At 36.7% G+C, this 13,904-nt stretch overlaps 1 protein-coding gene across 2 annotated transcripts in view; it reads right to left on the bottom strand.

The window, feature by feature from the left end:
* Positions 1-1,334: 1,334 nt before the first annotated feature.
* DCHS2 (dachsous cadherin-related 2) overlaps positions 1,335-13,904 on the bottom strand; it is a 260,418-nt gene continuing 247,848 nt past the window's right edge. For both annotated transcript variants that reach the window (XM_079152922.1, XM_079152921.1), the window contains 3 exons: positions 12,333-12,619; positions 11,221-11,353; positions 1,335-8,007 (listed from right to left, as the gene is read on the bottom strand). In XM_079152922.1, coding sequence (XP_079009048.1) covers positions 5,393-8,007; positions 11,221-11,353; positions 12,333-12,619 — 3,035 coding nt within the window. In that variant the 3' untranslated portion in view covers positions 1,335-5,392. The remainder of the gene's footprint in view (positions 8,008-11,220; positions 11,354-12,332; positions 12,620-13,904) is intronic.

Raw genomic sequence — 13,904 nt, forward strand, 5'->3', positions numbered from 1 at the left:
GTCCATCTTATTTTTCCTTATAACTTACTATTAATTGAGAGTATTTTAAAATTATTTTCCTCAATAAAATGGAAGTTTTGTGAATTCCCTAGGTTTGACTGTTCTATTCATTTCCGTTTCTCCAGAGCCCAGATACATGGCTTGTTCACAATAGGAACTGAGTATATATTTACTTTGATCTGTGAAGTATTTTCCCATTATCATTTCTACAACTTGTTATAGGACTATTTATTGTCACAAATTCAAATCCAAGTCTACTTTTGTTTTTATGTTTAATAAAAGATTTTTCTCACCTTTATTCTGTTTTCCCTCCAGCTTAAATGGCTTAACTATTATTCATTAATCTAACTAGAATTTATTTTTATTTATGGTATAAGGATAAATAACTTCATGTGTACTAACCTTCCCAATTCCTCAGCATACATTTATTAAATAATCTGTTCTTGTTTAAAATATTACCTGTAACACACTAATACATGCACATTATAGACTATATCTCAGATATTTTTTATATGGTTTTTAACTTAAATTTTAATAAATTTTGATGTGAACATTCTAGAGATATCTACCAAATAGAATTTTTCACTCATAGGGATATAACTTAATTCTGATAACTATGAGGAGGCCATGATGTATTTATTTTTTAAAGATTTTTAAAAATGTGTTACAGTTGTAGGTGAACATAATACCTTTATTTTATTTTTTTAATGTGGTGCTGAGGATCGAACCCAGGGCCTGATGTGTGATAGGCGAGCTTGCTACCACTGAGCCACGACCCCAGTTCCGAAGTCATGATTTATTACAGGATCGAAAATTAAATTAAACCAGTGTGCTTGGTCACGTCATGTTGCTGTCCCCAAAAATATGCCTTGGAATGCCATTCATAGCTTGTTTCTATTAGTCTAAAACTCACAAGATAATGTGTATTGTGAGGAAGGGACAGAGGAGAAAAAAATATGTCTTAGAAGCAATTCTGGTCCTTGTCTTATTCTGAGGTATTATATAATATTCTAATAGGATATTTGCATTTACTTTCTCTCTGCCCTGCGATTGGCTAGCATCACAGAATTACATCAGAGTTCTCACCTAATAGGTTTAAAGCCTGCATAGCTTAGCACCCTCCACGCCCATTCACACATGCACTCATTCATTATAAAAGCCATCTGTACTTTATAATACAAGTGGAGACCAGGCCTTTGCCCTGAGGGTTGACTATCTAACAACGAAATCCATTTATTTAGTTTTCTAACCAAAATAATGCTTTCTCATTCAAGAGATGTACTTGTGCATCTGCTATTTATTTGGCATGCCTTCCCCCTCTCTATTACTCACTTCACAGTTTTGGTTTAGCAAATGCATTGGGTGAAATGAATAAAGTTATGTAGACTAAAACAGTAGGAAGTGCTAATTGTCATCAAATAGCCAAGTGCTGAGTTTATAAGAGAAAGGTATAGTTTGATACACCAGTCAGCGGGGCTGGAACTTTTTCAGATTGTCATAATTCTAATAGACACATATCTTTCATCTACATGCAATCAAACTAATAGAGTCACCAGAATTCAAATAAAATGAACTGTTTGAGAAAGAACTATGGATTATACCTTTTGTGTTAAAATATAATATTTGATAATAAAATCACAACCATCAAGCACCCATTTTTAAAAAGGAGTAGCCACTAGGAAAGAAGAATGGGTCCTCAAATTTCATATTCTGTTCCAACTGCCTCTGAACTTCCATTTTATTTGGTTATATGTCCAGGGACAACTACTTAAAACTGTGGCACTCACAACGACAAAGCTAGGTGGAGGGGGAATTAAGGTAAGATAATCATTGTTACTTTTTCATTTTGAAATTTACAACACCCCTCCCTGCCACTGACAGAAAGAACAAAAAAAAAAAAAAAAAAAAAAAAAGAAAGAAGAAAAGAAAACCCCAAAGACAAAATAATGCAAGTTTATTCGTGGTCAAACTATTTTAGGTCATTGTCACCTAGCTTTAGTTTCACAACTTGATAAATTTAAATTGTCGGAGAATGGAGGGAACAATTTGGGAGGATCAGGAGAGAAGTAAAGAGATTCCTTAAAAGGCTAAAACTTTAGTGGGTAAATGACTTAGTAAAGTCATTAAGTCATACATTAAGAATTACATTTTTGTAAGTTGTTATGCTTCTGTCTTCTTGCATTTCTCTATGTCTTAAACTCTTGCTTTTCAGATTTAATCCTCTATTTCCTTTTATATCCCTCATTCTTTGTCTTCCTCCTTCTCTTCCTTGCCTCCCTCCTTCTCTGCAATGGACAGAAAGTCACACTGGGACACCTGGTTTGGGTCCTAAGCAAAGCATCTGCAGCTCTACTTATCCTGAAATCCCTCTTGCACAGAGTGATCTCGTATTCCAACTCTTTCAGCTGTGACTGAACAGATGGCTCTGCACTTTTGAGCTCAAGAAAAACATGCTATGAAAAAAAAAAATCTCAACAAGCTTATCTATAAAATCATGCGGGATCCACTGGCCATATTCACTCCATGTATTTCATTGAAGTGGATCATCATTATCTTAGATCCTTAGTTATATCTTGCATGTGTAAAATGGCAAAAGAAAACAAAAATAACAAAGTGCACTCTTGGATGAAAATATTTTTTAAAGTTAAAAATTAATTTTCATCTCTATCACTTCTAGAAAGCATAGCAGACCTCTCTAAGGATAAAGGTTCTACAAACAAATCCTGTCTCAATTGGACATCTATTATAGATTAAATGTGTACACGTGGAAGCTGCCAGTAGTGTCTAACACATTTCAATATTTTTTAAAACAGTGAAATGACCAAATCCCTAAAGATACAGCTTTTTTCCCTTTATTTGCCCAGGAATCTGTTTTGGAAGCCAATTCAATGATTACTACTAGGACATGGAATTTTGATATCCATTTGGTACTGATTTACACCAGTATTTTTAAGGCTGCCAACAAGAAAGTCCAGAATTTCAGGCAGCCAAAATTCCACAAGAGACAACTGTCTTTTATTTTATAGCTTATGAATTTGGGGCTTAATATGATTTTCCACCAACAAGTTCTGTACCCCCTCCAGAGTGCTAAAGCCGGTGTAGAGATCAGCAAAGTAACGCAGAACATATGAGGCAAGTTAATATTAAACTTGAAGGAAAACTGTACAAATTACATTGTTTACTTAGGAAAAAGCACTCTAGTTGAAAGGGCTGACATATGATTTATTACAAACACTTAGCCAGCATGTTAACATTTTTACCCTCAACCCTACTTGTGGTGGTTTTTTGGTGGTGGTGTGGTGCTGGATACAGTATTAATACAGTTGTCAATTAAAAATCCACTAAATATTGGGAAGGAGCTCTAAATACTTCATGTCTTCTGTTTTTATGAAATGGCTAGAAAAAAAATTACAGAATCATATTCAGTAATAAATCACAGGCAAATAACTTAGGGAAGATTTAGATGGATAATTATCTTTAAACATAAGTAAATGAAGAACCTGTTTAATCAAAAACAACAAAATGTTCTTGGTTTCCAGAAATAATTCTCTTGCAAAATAAAACTTTTACACAGAATTAGAAAAAAAAATATAGAATTATAGAATTTCTTGCTTTGCTCAAAGCAATCTTTTGAAGAGTCAGAGATAATAAATATTGAAACACTGAAATAATTAGATATGTTTCTTCTTGTAAAAGTCATGAAATCCTCTTCCCCAGATGCCATGAAGAAAAGACATGAATCAGTCCTGTAATATTTAAATGTTCCACACCTAAATGATGTTCTTCAGCATTCCAGGCTTGTCCAGAACTTTCATGTTTCATATACTTTCTAATGTGGTTTTATACGCTTGTTCTCAATTTGAGTCAACAAAGAGATATAGTAGTGTAAATATCAGCATAGGAAGACATAGAATTATGTATTTACAAAACTAGGTTTTAAACATCATACCTACAATGTTTTCTTAGTCAAGAAAAATTAATTATCTCACATAATTTCACAGATGAGGCACATGAACAAAAACTCAAGGAACTGTTTCTGTAGCAAAAGCCCACCCTAACTACTAAGAAGACCATACCAGATGACATTGGGATTTCACTAGAAGTCCTAAACTGATATCCTAAACTTGGCCACAGTGCCTACCCTAGGAGGATGATTTCTGGACCATTATTATCAGGATGCACCCTGGATTCTCAGGTTCATCCGAGAGAAACATATAGCATTGCCTATGAGCATCATACAACACAACTCGTATTTCTGAAACAAGGACTGTATAAAACAGAATTACTTTTATCACGTTGCCAAATTTCTATATCTAATGGCAGTTAAAGCTAAACATGAGTATGAGCAAACAGAAGTAAGTCTTCTGACATCCATTCTTAACATATAGAGTAGAAACATTTATATAAAAAAATCTTCATTTAAAAATATATTGCTAAATTACTCTATGAAATTTATAATTAGCTAATAACATAATTTTATCTACACAGACTTTAAAAACAGACATTGAATGGATAAATTATTTCATACCCAAAGTTACTGTGTCTAGAAGAAAATAAAATTGAAGTTGTTATAAATTAATCTTTGAAGTTTCATGTCCCTACCCGTACCCTATTACAAGACAGAGCATTGAACAAAAACCATCATTCTACTTGTAGAGAAGGCCAAGATCATGTCAGTATTGCTAATATCCATCATGACCCTCTAACTAGATCATACATTTCTGGTTCATTTAATCAGGGATAATTATCTGTTTCATGCCTCTGGCACTATTGACACATACATATGAAAATTTCATTCTTAATTTCCTATTAGATTTCCAAAAACACCATTTTGAAATTCAAATTATGGCTAAACCGGGTAAGTGGAGAAATCTATCTATAAAAGTATCAGATCCACAGACTGCCACTATGTTTTAAAACTTAAGCTTATTTTTCCAGATTCCCCGTTTTTATTACTTTCTGTCCTAACCTCATTCCCCATTCAGCTGTTACTTATTTTAGATTAGCAGTATAATCAGCAGTAATCTGACCAGCGTGTGCTCTACTTTATTTCTATTTGTTTCCATAGGAACATCCTGGCAGTCAGCAAAGTTCATTATGTTCTTTGGAAATCTAATCACACAGAAAACCAGGTATGACAGAATACACACTAATTGATATATTCAAATGTGAGTCCTGAGAGCAAAATACAAAGTTTAAAAGAGGAAATAACTCCTCATTAAGGCTGGAAGAAATTTGAGAAACTCGAATGGGGGAGGTTTTAAAAACCCTGGCTAAATTAGATCACTCGCTTTTAGATAAGAATGAACCCAATCTCGAGGAGTTTGCTTGCGAATGCTTTGCCCAGCCATTTGTGACTGATGGTCAGCAGGTATTTGGCACTGCGATCGTTCTATATTTGAACTTCATCTTCTGCTTTCAGTTCAGGTGTTCCACCACTTCGGTGTGCTCCTAATAATTCCCCACCTGACAGCCGGGGTGCCCTGGCAGGAGTCTGCATGGCCAGTAGGGAGAGAGATGGAGAAAAGTTGGGAGCCATGGCTTCCGAGAGAGAATGGGGGTGGCAGAGAATGGGGGAGCGGGGGTATTTCTGAATTACAGGGCCTGGGGCTATAGCTGGCATTCTTGGTGGAACTGCTTTAATCCCAGGCTGGGCTACTGCTGTTATCAAAGGCGGTGGGAAAACAAAAGACTTCTCTTTTGGAATGCCAGGCAGACGTAAATGTTCATCCTTTAATTTTGCGATATCATTAAACACTGAGGCAAGAGGTTGGAACTTGGGTTCCCAACTGAGCAGATAATCCCAGGTAGAGCTGCCTCTTAGATCATGATTAAAGGTTATCTGAGTCGAAAAGGTTGCGCATCTTGCTTCCTGATCACTTGAAATAAAGGTAGACTCTTTCCTGACATCAGCTGGGACACCCTCTTTCACCCCTCTCTTCTGAAGCAGCTGGGGTGATACCTTATTTTGAACATAGAGTGGGCTGCAGCCTTCCCCACCATGTCCTTCCTTAAATGTCTGGCTGGCTTCTGCGGCTTCGACAGTGGCCATCACGTCGGTTTCCCCAGACAGGCAGGAGAGCTGGTCAGAGTCCCGGGGGATTCCCGAGTCAGGCACCCTGGACCCCCGATCACTCAGAGCTGAGTCCAAGTCCTTTCTATAAGGATGCTCATTTATCCTCTGGATTTCCTTATCTTCTGCAGTTTCTCCTTCCACAGAACAGTGGCCGCTCGAGTTCGAGTGCCTGTACAGGTTGATTGTGTCCTTCTCCATGATGCTTAGTAAGCTCAACCACTCAGGCACCACCCGCATGGGCACCTCATCGCCACACTCGCCGGTTTTCTGGAAGCCCTGGAGCATGCCAGTATCCCTGGTCAGTCTCAAGTTGCTATCTGCGGATGATGATGCTTTCTTCTCCTCACAGTTGCGTAGTGCCTCTTTCTGTTTATGTCTTAATATCAGTGCAATGAGAATGCCGATGAGTGACAGAAACACTAAAAAGGACACAGTGAGGCTGACTGAAAAGCTGTCTGCAGATATCGCTGCGAGTTTTCCTTCAGAGGACAAAGACACATTCACAAACACAGTGCAAGATGTGAACTTGGAGCCGGGTTTGGGGCTGTGGGCGATGATTTTCATTTCAAAGGTGTGTTCTCCCATGACTTGACTTAGGGGAGCACCTCGAATCCAATAAACATTTCCGTTGGTTTCATTTATGGAAAAGAAAGGAGATGGAGTTCCAAGAGAGTAAAGAATGACTCCGTCGGTTCCGGCATCTGCGTCTGAGGCTTCCACTCTGCCAATCAACTGCCTTCCTTGATTCTTTTCTACGTGGTTGAAAAAATATTCATCTTGAGTGAAAATCGGTTCAAATTCATCTATCCCTTCAACGTCCACCCAGACCATTAAGGAGGCTGTTGATCCACCTTTGTCTTTGGCCTGAACCGTGAGGCAGTACTTACTGACATTTTCATAGTCCAGGATTTGCTTAGCATGAATATCTCCTGTTAAAGGGTCAATGATGAAGAGGTCCTGAGCAGGAGGCATGCCAAGAGTGACAAAACAAGGTGATAAAATAGAATAGGTCAATTCTCCATAAGGACCTGCATCAAAATCCAAAGCATTTATAGAGCATATGGTAGAGAAAATAGGTAGATTCTCAGGAACAACACAATTCATGGTTGGGGACATAAACTGAGGCACATGATCATTGTCATCTAAGACACTGATACACACAATTGCAAAAGAAAAATGCTGCTTTTCTTCATCTGAAGCTTGGACAGTTAAAGTGAATATTATTGTTTCTTCATAATCCAGAGGTTTAATCAAATAAAGGACTCCAGATTTTTCTTCTAAGTGAAAATGCTCCTTCTCATTTCCAGAGATTATGTGGTATATGATTTCTGCGTGTGAACCCACGTCACAGTCACTTGCTGAGACAACAGTGATGTGGCTCCCTAGAGGGGTGCTTTCCTTGACATGGGCATGATATTTCAGATTGCTGAATTCAGGTGGGTTGTCATTGACATCAAGTACTCGTATGTCTACGACAGTTGTGGAACTCAATGGAGGGCGGCCACGGTCAGATGCTAGAATGACAAGCTCGTGGCTGGTTCCTGCTTCTCTGTCTAGACTGTGAAGCAACACAAGATAACCAACTTGTTTTGAAGGATATTCTGCATGAATGAAACCAGTTTCCACATGGAAGTGGTTCTGTGAGTTACCTCTGATGATGGAAAAGTCAACATGTGTGTTTTCATGGGTCCAATCATGGTCAATGGTCGACAAAGTGATGAGTGTGCTTCCGATCAGAGCATCTTCAGGCAAACTAAGATTATGGTACCCGACTGTAAACTCAGGGGCATGGTTGTTCATATCTTGTATTTTTATCTCCACTAATGTAAGAGCCCTTAGGTCAGGAATTCCACCATCGCTGGCTTCGACAAGAAATTGAATTGTTGGTATTTTATCCAGAAGTAATATAGGACTGGTAGTAAATATTGTGCCTGAAAAACAAGACAGACCATGTTAGAGTTTGAAATAAAATGTTCATGGCCAGTTTAGTCAGCAAATGCTTATTGAATCTCTAAATGTGTTTAGTTCTTTGTCAGATGTGTAAATAACAACCAAGTCCAGATAGAAATTTAAAATCATTATATTTATATTTTTATAATACTTAGGATTCAGAAATAATTTTTATAGCATTCGCTCTGTATGTGTGCTTCTTGAGATTGCTTTCACTACAATTTTTTTTTCCTGAATCTTATTTTTGAGCAGAAAGTTGTTCCATAACTATTCTTTAAAGAAAAATATGCTTTTATGAGGGCATTATAGTTATATATAATAGTTGGGTTCGTTTTGGCATATCATCTATCCATGAAATTTAATTTTCTCCATGTCAGTCCCCAGTGTCTCCCCCTTCCTCCTCCCTCTACTCTACTGGTTTTCCTTTTATTTATTTATTCATTTAATTTTATTTGTTCTAATTAGTTGTACATGATGCCAGAATGCATTTGTACATTTTGATAGATCCATGGAGTGTAATCTCTCATTTTTCTGATTATACATATTGCAGGATCACATCAGTCATGCAGTCATACATGTACCTGAGATAATAATGTCTGTTTCACTCTACTATCCTTCCTTCCCCCGTACCCCTTCCCCTCCTTTCACTCATTTATTTTTAATTGATGCTTTATAGATATACATAAAAGTAGAATTCACTGTGATATGTTTATACATGCACATAGTATAATTTTGTCAAATTAATTCTGCATTTCCTCCCCTTTTAGTCCCTCCTCCTTTCCCTTCGATCTCCTTTTCCACTGATCTTCCCTCTATCCTTATGATTGCTCACTGTCCCTCTTTTTCCCCTTACTTGGATTTAGCTTCTGAATGTGAGAGAAAACATTTGACTCTCGATTTTCTGAGTCTGACTTATGTCACTTACCGTGATGTTCTCCATTTCCATCCATTATCAGCAAATGCCATAATTTCATTCTTCTTTATGGCTGAGTAAAACTCCATTGTGTATATATGCCACATTTTAAAAAATATATTCTTGTTTTTAAAATTTATTCCCTATTCTATGAGTCATATACAAGTACACAGAGATATTCTAGCATGAGTATATTTATTCTGGAAATATTGGTTAACACTCTAGTCAAATGAAAGTGCAAAAATGATAATATGGAGTTATAACTATTCCTTAATTATAGATAAACTTTTCCTAAAGCTCATGGTTCATTCAGCAAGTGAATTTATCCCTTACTGATAGAACATACTTAATATTTTCTATTTTAGATACCTACATATAATTTTATGAATATGTAGGAACATGTTCTAAGATAAATGTGTTTTGAGTATGATCACTGAAGAAGAATACTGAATGCTGACATTTAAATGCCACATGTATCCAAAGGATTTTAAACCAGCATATTACAGGGATGCATATCAATGTTTATACCAGCTCAATTCGCAATAGCTAAGCTATGGAACCAACCTAGGTGCCCTTCAACAGATGAATGAAGAAAATGTGATATATATACACAATGGAATATTATTCAGCCTTAAAGAAGAATGAAATTATGGCATTTGCAGGAAAATGGATGGAACTGGAGATATTATGCTAAATGAAATAAGTCAATCCCCAAATACCAAAGGCCAAATGTTCTCTCTCATATTCAGATGCTGACATACAACTAAGAAGGTAGGGGAAGGGAAGAAAAGAAGTTCAATGGATTAGACAAAGGGGAATGAAGGGAAGGGAGGGGGGAAAGGAATAGGAAAGACAGTAGAATGAATTGGACAGAACTTTCCTGTGTTCATGTATGAATATGCAACCAGTGAACTCCACATCATGCACAAGCACAAGAATGGGATATTATACTCCATGTATGTAAAATATGTCAAAATACACTCCACTGTCATGTATATCTAAAAAGAACAAATAAAATTGTTTTAAAAATAAGATGTACTGGGGGGGATGTTCTGGGAGTGATATTGGCCAAATTATACTGTTATATTGCGTGCTTGTACAAATATGTAACAACAAACTCATCAATATATTCAATATAATGCACCAATAAAAATGCAGTGGGGGGGGGTGGAATAAAAGCACATTTCAATTAGAGTAACACCATGGACTAAATTGACTTGATTAGATTTAAAGTTTTAAAAACTTCTGATCAATAGCAAAGGTGAAATGAATGTTCAGAGGCATCACCTGGCACACTTCAATTTGCCAATGTCTAGGGCAGTAGTTGCCAGGTTCTGACATCACCTGAGCTCAGAGACACATACACAGAAAGAGAGAGAGAGAGAGAGAGAGAGAGAGAGAGAGAGAGAGAGAGAGAGAGAGAGAGAGAACATTCTGACATCTGGGGACCAAATTTTCCTTTCAGGTATCCTGAGGTTAATTTCTAAATCAGCTGTCCCTTGTAGGAATGATGCAATGGTGGGCAGCAATGGGAACACACAGTGTGAAGTGTCCCACTCTGTTTTTTTCTAAAGTGTGCCAGGACATTATTTTGCTGATAATATTTCATCTTTATCAAACTTAGCTCTTAATGTCCACTCACTATTAAACTTTCTCTGTACTCCACTTAACTGTCGAAATCTGGAATAACTGGCATGAAGGCATTAAAAATGCAAATGTCTTGTTCTTAGACAAAAGTACAAAGAGACTTAAAAAGACATCGATTAAAGCAGAACATCACAGTGGTTTTTGTTTAGCAGAAATGGATACTTGAATCATTTTTCTTCTTCAACATTCTTGTCCTTATTGAACAAATGATGCTGTTACTGAATATTTTTGTACTTGGTCTGAATAAAATATTCCAGACTCTAGAGACGTGAAGTCCTCAACACTGACTTAGTCCTTTCAACATCATTTTGATTCTTATTGAATCCTGGGATAAATGGCCTGAATTGTGCTTGGATAGACACATGAACTGGGGATTTACTCCATGGGAGGGTCTTCATTTCTGAGTGTTCACCAGTGTTTAACGAATGCCTTTTGCTTTTCAGTCATTTGAGAAGAGAAATAACACTAGCATTTTCTACTGCAGTGTTTGACCTGAAATTAAATAAGAAGGTGGTGCCTATAATTGCAGGGAGTAGAGATAGGGGACTATTTTAGGAGCATTTGGAAAGTATTACTTCATGTTTCCACCCTATAACTCAAACCATGAGCACTAAAGTCACTAGAAATAACTCACCATTCATGGGATCAATGGCGAATTCCTTAGAAGAGGAAAGGATTCTGTAAGAAATGGTCTCATTGCCTTCTGAGTCCGAGGCTGACACAGTCAACACTGAGTACCCCAGAGGTACCAATTCAGGAACTGTGACCTAAGCACAAGAGAGGACATCGTGTTTAAAGTCTAAAGGCATTTTCACGACCAGGGCTAGAACATGAGGTCACTTTATCCATTTTGCTTATGGAAACCATACAATTCAACCTGAGTCTCTTAGATGCATCAACTTATGGAGTTGACACATTAAAAAGATTAGGTCAGGGAAAAGTTCAGAGGTAGATCATGGGCCTAACATGTGTGAGACCCTGGGCTGAATCATCAGCACTACAAAAAAGTAAAAAAGAAAAGACAAACATTATGTTTTCAGTTCCTGGATACAGAAAAAAGTTTAAAATTTCAGTTTTTCCTATGACATTTTTCTTCTAAATTATTTCTGTGTGCTGAATATAGTTAATACCATCACTGATACATTATCACACCATATACATTGTATAATTTAAACAAACTCTACAGAGAAACATCACCTAGGTTAGTTTTCCTCCTGTCTTGACCCTTAAATCTTGCATTTGCTATATTCAAGAGTCCTTGAGTCCATTTCCAAATCCTTAGTTGAATACTATTATTGCTCTAATTTCTATAAACATATATTATGCCCTAAGTACTAAAATTTCCACCTCACAGATTTGTTTATGGTTTGTTTCTCTAAGATGCTAACTAGTATTCCAAAAATATGCCTAGGGAAGAAAAACATTTTCCAAATTAAGTGTAGATAATCCAAACTCCCTTGTCTTATCTGTGGCTTTGCAAATAATAGGCAAGTTCCATTTGTTCTTAACAACTGGGCTCCACCCCACCCCAACACACACACACACACACACACACACACACCCCTTAAAAAAATGATGACCTACATATTTTATAAATTGAAATGAATGAGACATTCAATTCCATAATTACTTATAGTTTCTACAATACTAATATAAAATCTGTAGCATTAAATAAGGTATCCAAAACAATGAATACTGTCTCAGTAGGCCAGCAATGGAAGGTTTACATCTCTTCAAGCTCTTTACCTGATAGAAATCTTGGGAAAACACAGGAGGGTTGTCATTCACATCTAGCACATGGACAGTGAGAGACCCCTCTGTGTGGTGTGCTGAATCAGAAATTTGAAAGAACAACTCGTATTCAGAAGCTTCCTCAAAATCCAGTGTTTTCACCAATACCACTATTCCAGTATTCTGATCAATGGCAAACTTGGCTCCAGGGTTACTCTCTTTTGTGAAACTGAAGATGAAAGCTGGATTCAAATCCGCATCATGAACTGATATCCGAGACACAATTACGCCAGGCAAAGAATCTGAAATAATCATGACCAATGTCAACCTCCATTAAAATTCATCCTTTGAAAACAATTTCTTTAAAAGTACAATCCAAGTGCCTTATTGTAAATCCAACATGATTTGCTCTTTCTTGGCATGATTTCTCATACAAAGCTCCTTATGAACTAAACAAAAACTCACAAGGATTTATGAGCCCAATAAAAATGAAAATTTACCATGGAGTAGGAAATGGAGGAAGTAGAGTCTATTCCATTTTTTACATTAGAGTTCTTTTCATTATATACTTACACCACCATTTCAGGGTCAAGAAACATTCTAAGCACGTATCTGTACTGTTTAGTTTCTGTATCAAAATCATATTCATAGTGGATGTGAGTGGGAAGGATATTACTCAAAATATTAATGCCAAGCATAAACTTTTGAAAAGAAAGCCAGATTTCAGTAAAAAAAACATTTGGGTACAGATGGAAGAATTAGCTACTTATTCCTTTGTATTTATTTTGATAAAATTATTTCTTTTGGAGTTTCACTGTTTCGTTCTCTTAAATCTATTATCAAGACAATAGAAAGACAAAGTATATATGGTGCTAGTGATGAAAACAAATCTCTAATATTAGTACTAAAAACAATTTAACGAAATAGATGACATGCTCAATTCTCACATACCACATATGTTCTCCAGCCTAAATCACCCATGAAAGGGACTTTGTTCTTAAGCTATAGGCACGGTGCAGGTGGAAAGAGTATGCCAAGATGCTCAGAATGATTCCACTGTAGATGAGACTCATAATTTTCAGTTTGAGGCTTGACCATTCTTGATGTGCACCAACCACACCTTACCCCATTTAGTACATTTTGATTTATGCAGTTTGTTCTTATATTTATACTAAGCACGTTGCTGTATTTGAACACTAATGCAAGTGCTTACCAACAGTACTTTCCATAAAATCAAAGGAAAATAAATATATGAGAGGTAAAACTGGAGAATGTTTTTATTATTTGTAGAACTTAATATTTTGGGGCATCCCTAGACAGAGATATCTGGAATATATCCCTCTGTGAGAGATGGTAGTTATAATTTGTTTGGAAAGTGAACATAGTAAAATGGTAAGGACATTTTAGAAATGAGTTTGGTATTGAGTGAAAACAAGCTACCTATGTAGCTCAGGGGTAGAACAATTGCTTAGCACATGTGAGGCCCTGGGTTCAATCCCCAGTAGAGAGAGAGAGAGAGAGAGAGAGAGAGAGAGAGAGAGAGAGAGAGCGCGCAGAGAGGTAACTGATAAGCCACCAGTGTTTTCA

The sequence above is a fragment of the Sciurus vulgaris genome (assembly GCF_902686455.1).
Source record: "Sciurus vulgaris genome assembly, chromosome: 9".
NCBI classification, from domain to species: domain Eukaryota; kingdom Metazoa; phylum Chordata; class Mammalia; order Rodentia; family Sciuridae; genus Sciurus; species Sciurus vulgaris.